The sequence below is a fragment of the Mastomys coucha genome, unplaced genomic scaffold (assembly GCF_008632895.1).
Source record: "Mastomys coucha isolate ucsf_1 unplaced genomic scaffold, UCSF_Mcou_1 pScaffold7, whole genome shotgun sequence".
Lineage (NCBI taxonomy): Eukaryota > Metazoa > Chordata > Mammalia > Rodentia > Muridae > Mastomys > Mastomys coucha.
Genome location: NW_022196913.1, coordinates 8,908,300 through 8,915,736, shown reverse-complemented (window position 1 = coordinate 8,915,736; position 7,437 = coordinate 8,908,300). Strand labels below are relative to the sequence as shown.

The following is a 7,437-nucleotide window of genomic DNA, read 5'->3' as shown; positions in this document are numbered from 1 at the left end:
CCCCCCCCCCCCCGGTTTCTTTCCTTTGTGCTGGAGATTGAATCCAGGATCCCCTCTTGCTTCTTAAGCCGTTTCCTAGTAACTTATATCCCCAGTCTTCATTTTTCCTCTGTGGGTCGGATAAGGACCATTACTTGTACCCAGGAAAAACAGGAATGCTATATGGATGAATATAAACAGTGTTGAGTTACTTTTTCATACCTTTCTCATTGAGACGATTTCAGTTTTTTTGTTTGCTAGTTTCTCTTGTTTCTGCCACCCCACAACCCCCTGCCCCTACCAGTCAGGGTTTCTCTGTGTAGTCCTGACTCTCCTGGAACTTGCTCTGTAGACCAGGCTGGTCCGGGAACTCACAGAGATCTTCCTGCCTCTGCTTCCTGAGTGCTAGGATTAAAAGTGTGCCACCACCCCTTCCCACGGGAAGCAGTATCCCTAACCCTAGCCCTAGCCCTAGCCCTGAGTTCCATCCGCACTTCCCACAGCTCAGGAAAGCCACCCATCTGGGTACCAGCTCTGTTCATATGTACAGACCTTTTCTATATTTTCTTTTCCTTTTTATACTGACTGATGACCTTTGGAAAAATAAACTTTATTTTACCACTTAATTACATTTGCTTTTTTATTATTTACCCCTTTGCCCTTTGTAATATTTGCTACAGTGTTATTGTATTTAACTAAGACTAATTTGTTATTTCACAGTTCTGGAGCTACTTTTTAAAAAGATGTCATAATTCCTATTTCCATTTAGTAGGCTCTAGAGTTGCTTCTGTAGGCTTATATTACTGGTAACTGAAGTGTTCTAGAATTTCGTTAACTAGTAACAGCTGTTATTTCAGTGGCATTTGAGGCAGAAGGCCTTTTGCACTTTTCAGTTCACTTGGCATTGGAGCGTCTCAAAGAATGGAGCGTCTGCCTGTCCTATGGCATTGCTGCTACTGTGTATGTCCACTGGGCTCTGTCTGAACACCTTGTAGATGAGAGAGAGCTGGAGGCAAGGTTATTTATTCATTGTAACAGTAATTTGCATATGAAATCATTTTTTGGTGTGCGTTTGTGTGATATAAATATATTGAGATACTCGTAAATACACCCATAAAACTTACTAGTCGCTCTTTATGTTTTCAATAATGTAGCATATTTAACCAGGTAATAAATTTGAAATCTATAGCATTTTTTCCTTATATGCCTTGAAATACTATTGCACTTTTAATGTATGTATGTATGTATTTTAGGAGCAAAGGACTTGAAAGTTGAAGATGGCATCTCTTTGAAAGTGATACCTATTTTACCTGCCTTGAATTATGCACTTCTAGAAGCAAAACAATCACTTTCTGAAGAAGGAATCGCTCCAAACATCTTAGTAAAGCGTAGTTTCCAAGAGCTGTACAAGGCGGACAAAAGCCTTGCTCTGATGGCCCCTCCTCAAGATGGACTGAAAGATACTGCATCCACTGGGAACCTGCCCCATGCTTTTGACTTGCCTCCGCCGCTTGAAACATGCCCTTCAGAGTCCTTGACCCAGCTGAAGTCTTATTTTTCAAACCCTACTGGTTATACTCTGGATCTGTTTGCTGCTTTGGACTTGTTGTCAGAGCATCCTCAGTCCCCTTACATTTCAGATGGGATTTGTGATGTTGGATTTTCTTTAGTTATGACACCAGATCCTGAATCTCTTGACTCAGAGATGGAAATAAAAGAAACTGAAACAGCAGAAAAGTCTGGGAGAACGTTGAAAATGAAGAAGAAAGCTGTGACTCCACCTTCCAGTCAGAGAGTTCAGCTAAAGAGGAAGGCTAGCACATCAGCTGTTGCACTGCCAAGTAAGCGGGTGAGCCTGGGCCGCCCCACTTCTAAAAGAACTGCATCCAGAACAGACAACAGGTCATGTAACCCAACTCTAAAGCTAGTTAAAGGGCAGTTTCCTCAGAAGAGAAAAAGAGGTAAGAATAATGTATGTGATTATTAACATTACAACTTTCCTGCAAACCCTATTGACTGTATCCATGTGAACTAGAGCTTAGCAGTGGGTTAGAAGTTTGTTAGAAATGTTATTTTTTTTCCCTGGAGTGATTTGTATATATGTGAAAACTAGTAAACCAGTGTGATCTAGATAAAAGCTAGAAACCAAAAAAAGGGTGGGGGGAGAAAAATCTTAACGGCCTGCCCCATCAGAAGTTAACATTTCTCTAGTAATGATTGTTCTTATGTATTAGAAAGATGACTATCTGATTTGCTCTGGCAAATCTCTGTGGTAGGAGAAAGGGGATCTTCTAAAAAAACTGGCATACTAATGGCAGCATTCATTCGTAACTGCAGCCTAAGTACCTTGAAATGGTCCAGGACCCAGGTTCTAGTCCTTTTTGGTATCGATTTTTTGTTGGGTTTGGTTTGTTTTGGTTTTGGTTTTGGTTGGCTTTTGTCTTTTTAGACAGGACTTGGTTGTCCTGGGACTCTTTGTAACCCAGGCTGGCCTCAAACACAGGCTGTCTTTGCCTCCTGAGTGCTGGGACTAAAGGCGTGTGCCATCATGCCCAGCTTGTGTTAGCAGTTTTTAAAGGATCACTCTCCAATTTTATAAACTGCTAAAATGGAGTATGCTATGGCCTATGGCCTAGAAACAAACTGAAAGAACTTCATGTGTGGTTTTGGTACCCCTTAAAATTGAGAATCGATTTTCAAAGTTATTTAGGATTCTTATTTAGTTGGGGGTAGTACCCACAGAAACCAGAAGATGACATTAGACTCTGGACACTTCCCACTACCACCCCTGACTCCGAGATGGAGTTCAAAGCCATTTTGAGCTACCTGTTATCCAGGTGCTAGGAATCCAGCACTGGTATGCTTTATATGGTATGACTTATATGGAATCATCTCAAGTTATATTTATTATGTTTTCTCCAAAATTAGGAAGGAGGTCTTACCATTTATTAACAGATACACTTTAGTCAGTAGAGCCAACTATATGACTTATATGGTATCATCTCAAGTTATATTTATTATGTTTTCTCCAAAATTAGGAAACTGTAGTAGTTTTTTATGAGAGCTCCTAAGCAAAGGGATCAACACACTATATGTACCTAAGGTTCCCTCCCATTCATACACGTATCTATCATCTCTAGCTCTGGCAGAGATTATATGATCAGAAAGTACACTTTCTAGTTCTTGACAGAAAATGTTTGCCAATCTTTGGTTGGTTTTCTATTTTTAATTTGAAAATGTTAATGCCTAAAAAAAAGGAAGCATATAGAATATACTATTCACCAAGATCTGAGTGTCAAATTGGTTTAACCACTAGTCATTTCCCTGCCTTGTACTTTATTTTTTAAATCTTTTAATGGTATCCCAGAACTCTTTAATCTATTTCCCATTATTAGTTAACACCTCCCTCAAAATAAATAAATAAATAAAGGGAAAGGTTATGCTGATAAGTTTCTGGGTCACCCATACATACACTTAACTGTCTTGTTTTTTCTGCTTAAGGTGCAGAAGTGCTGACGGCACAAATTGTACAGAAAACCAGACTAGAAAGAAAAAAACAAGAAGCTTCTGTATCTAAAGATGCTCCAGTGCCTACAAATGCTAAAAGGGAAAAGAAACAAGAGAAGTCTCCAGGTAGAACTGCCTCATGGGCTAAGCCACCCGTGAAAAAGTCTCCACAAAAACGGAAGGTAAATGTAGCAAGAGGCCGTCGGAATACCAAAGTCAGAAAGCAGCTCCAACCTGGTAAGAAAATCAAAAATACACCAAAAACTTTAATCCATAATGCAAATAATTTGGTTTTCTTTTTCTTATGTTTTAGATTTATGCATATAAGTGTTTTACCTGCATGTATGTTTATGTACCATGTGCATGTATTGCTTGTGAGGGCCAGAAGAAGGAGTCTGATCCCCTAGAACTAGAATTAGCGATATCTGTGAGCCATCATGTAGGTACTAGAAACTGAACTCAGATTCTCTGCCAAAGCAACACATGCTTTGAACCACTGAGCTATCTCTAGCCCTGTTTTTTAGTTATACTATTTACTTAAAAGATAGAAAAGTAAAATAACTTAAAATTAAATTGCTGCCTTTATACCAAACATTATTCTACATTATTGACAGTTTTGAGCAAATTACATATTATTCTCTTTAATTTAGAAAACTGAGATTCAGACAGTAGCCTCTACTTTAATTATAAAACCTGAACATGAATTTTATAAGTTAAAAGTATAAACATCCGTATTTATGACTAAATATGCTTACAAGAATCTGCTAATGTTTTATCATCAGTTAGAAAAGGCTGTAAGGGTGTCTGAAAATAAATATAAGTAGTAATCAAAACTATTTCTTTAAAAGATGGAATATTAAGGTATTTTACTTTTGATACAGTAAGCTAAAAGCTGACTGTATTAGTCCTATATTTTTACCTGCTAGAAATTACTTCTCCCCACAGTTACTGGCAACTGCCAGGTAGACCTGGCCCACTATAAAAGGGGCTGCTTGGCCCCTGCTCCCTCTCTTGCCTCTCTTCCTCTCATACTCTTACCTCTTGCCCTCTTGTTCCCCTCTCTTCCCATCTCCCTCCCCCTCTCCATATGGTCATGGCCGGCCTCCACTTCTCTACGCTTTCCTTCTCTCTGCCTTTCTTTACCTCGACTACTCTCTTACCTCTCCTCCCTATGCCCTGAATAAACTCTGTTCTATACTAAAAAGACAAAAAGAAAAGGAAAGAAAGATTCTTTTTTTAATATTTATTTTATATACATGAGTTACACTGTAGCTCTTCAGACACACCAGAAGAGGACATCAGATGAGCCATCTTGGCAACTCCAAAGTCGTACCAGTAAAACCTCATTTTTGATATTGAGTCCTGGTAATATATCCTGTTTTAACAAGGAGACTTGATTCTGTCATTTTTGTATATTATATATAACTTTCTGTCTTACTTCACTGATCCTACTTTCTCCTTCACCTGTTACTCCGTGCATGTATTAGTTATTTATTATTTTGGGGATGGGAGGTCTGAGTTTTTTCATGTAGCCCTGGCTATCCTGGAACTCACTCTGTAGACCAGCTGATCTTGAACTCAGAGATCCTTTGCCTCTGCCTTCTGAGTGCTGAGATTAAAGGTGTATGCCACCACCAGTGGCCATTTTTATATATCTTACAGATGAAATTCAGCACAAAACATCTGTTGGAGTGGCAAAATTACAGAAGAGCTTTAGTATTTCTAAGTTCTTCTGTTTTATGATTGAAAAATTTTTTTAAGGATCTATTTTCTATCTTAGTACACTGTCTTCAGACACACCAGAAGAGGGCGTTAGATCTCATTACGGATGGTTGTGAGCCACCATGTGGTTGCTGGGATTTGAACTCAGTTACCTTCTGAAGAGCAGTGGGTGCTTTTACCCGCTAAGCCATCTTTCTAGCCCATGATTGAAATTTTTAAAAATGCTTATTCTGAGCCAAAAGTTAAAAGAACAAAACCAAGTGCTTATCCTATTCTTCTAAAGTGCATAGGAATGCAAACTTGATTTCTCTCTTTTTTTTCTGAAGGGAATTTATGATTTAGTCTTATCCTGGGGGCTTCTCATTGTTTGGTTATTTTCACTGCAGTTCTTCCTGGTTTTGTCCGGCAGAGTTCTTCTTTATAGACATTTTCTTATGCTCTGATCCTCACAGATCTCTAATTCTTACATTCATAATAACAGAATTTAATTCATACTCTTCTAATCATTTGATAACTTGAGTTTATAAACAATACACACTTACTGCTTTTTAAATAATCCCTTATTCCTCCATTTTGTGATCACTTATTCTAATCTGTTTTCTTTCTTTACACTTGAAATGTCAGTGTTTGGGAAGCCAGGTGAGCCTGGCAAGATGGCTCATGCTTTTATTCCCAACATTCTGGAGGCAGAGGCAAATAGACCCTGTGAGTTCAATGCCAGCCTGGTCTACAGAACAAGTTCTGGAACAACCAGGGCTACATGGAGGGGGGGAGGGGGGAACCTGCTCAAAAAACCCAAACAAACAAAAAATAAAAGCCAGGTGAAACATGACTGGGCTGATCTATAGTATTTTAACTTTTGACTGTTCGAATAAAATAAATGCTGAATCCAGGTTTTTTTCTTTTACTATTCATTTTCTGTCCTTTTAAAAGTTTGTGATACAGTTTTTTACTTCCTGAATTATCACTTGGCAATATTATAATCTTAAATACAGATTATCATTATTGCATCCTTAAATTTTTTATGTGTTTAAGACTTTTGCCTATATATATGTCTGTGCATCACATACATGCCTGGTATTCAATGAGGACAGAAAAGGGCATCAGATCTCCTGGTACTGGAATTACATACAGTTGTAAGCTGCCATGTAGCAAATCTAAGCTGCTTAGATTTGAACCCATGTCCTCTAGGAAGAGCAGACAGTGCTCTTAACCTTTGGACCATCTTTCTCAACCTTGTTGTTATATTTTTAATTGAGAATCTGTAACAAGTCAATTGTTTTAAATACATTAACTACTTATCATCAATAGTCATTATCATACTAGCCATAACTTACAGGTGATATTCTATATAAGAAATGAATGGAAACTATAATGTTAACAGAAGTAGACCAAAATCAGTGTCAGTTAATTACATCAGGTCATAAAATCAATTCAGTGTTTTCAATGTATCTAGAAAGCCATCAAGAAAATTCTCTGCTTTGGACCCTTTTCTGCCCTAGCTCTCTTAGTTTTTTTATTTTAAACAACAAGCTGTGTTTGATTAATTTTTCCTCCAACACTCTCCTCTTTCCAAGTGCTACATGATAGGCCAGAGGTTTTTCTCTCCTTAAATGCAATAATTAGTTAAATGTATAAACTGCCCTTTTGTAGGCAGGTTGTTGATTCATTTTACACCTCCTGTGATTGATGATAAAGACTCCATTTATCTGCAAAGGGAATTCTTATAGTATAGTTGTGAACTTTGTTTTTTATAATAACAGCATTTAAGAAAGATTAGTGTACAGAGGATGCTTTGCAAGCCATTGGAGAATCTTAATTTTTCTGATAAGAGCAAACGGTGAGATCTTATTACAGAAAGAAAACTATTAAGAAATTGCTTCTTTTGCAGTTAATAATGCCTTTATTGCTAAAAGTAAAGTTTTAAATGAAAAATTAATGATGATTGACTACTCAACACTTTTGTAATGTTTTATACCTATCATTATAAAGCTAAACATCTCTATTTTGCACTAGATTTTTGGCAAATGGTTTCTGAGAAATTGTGCTAGCAAATTATATAATCCATACTTCAAATTTTAAATTACATTTTAACTATTTGTAAACATACTGTAGACCCTCTGGTGTTTTGTTTTTCCGTCTTTTCATAAAATCTGTTGAATTGACTATTGTTTTCACTAAAGATATAGGAATATGCAGGTTATTCTAAGAAGAACAAACATTACATCT

The 7,437-nt window shown here is 37.3% G+C and overlaps 1 protein-coding gene across 11 annotated transcripts in view; it reads left to right on the top strand.

The window, feature by feature from the left end:
• Window positions 1–7,437, top strand: part of Tasor2 (transcription activation suppressor family member 2) — a 50,779-nt gene that overhangs the window by 22,245 nt on the left and 21,097 nt on the right. For all 11 annotated transcript variants that reach the window (XM_031359399.1, XM_031359404.1, XM_031359394.1 and 8 more), the window contains exons 10-11: window positions 1,233–1,940; window positions 3,481–3,723. In XM_031359399.1, coding sequence (XP_031215259.1) covers window positions 1,233–1,940; window positions 3,481–3,723 — 951 coding nt within the window. The remainder of the gene's footprint in view (window positions 1–1,232; window positions 1,941–3,480; window positions 3,724–7,437) is intronic.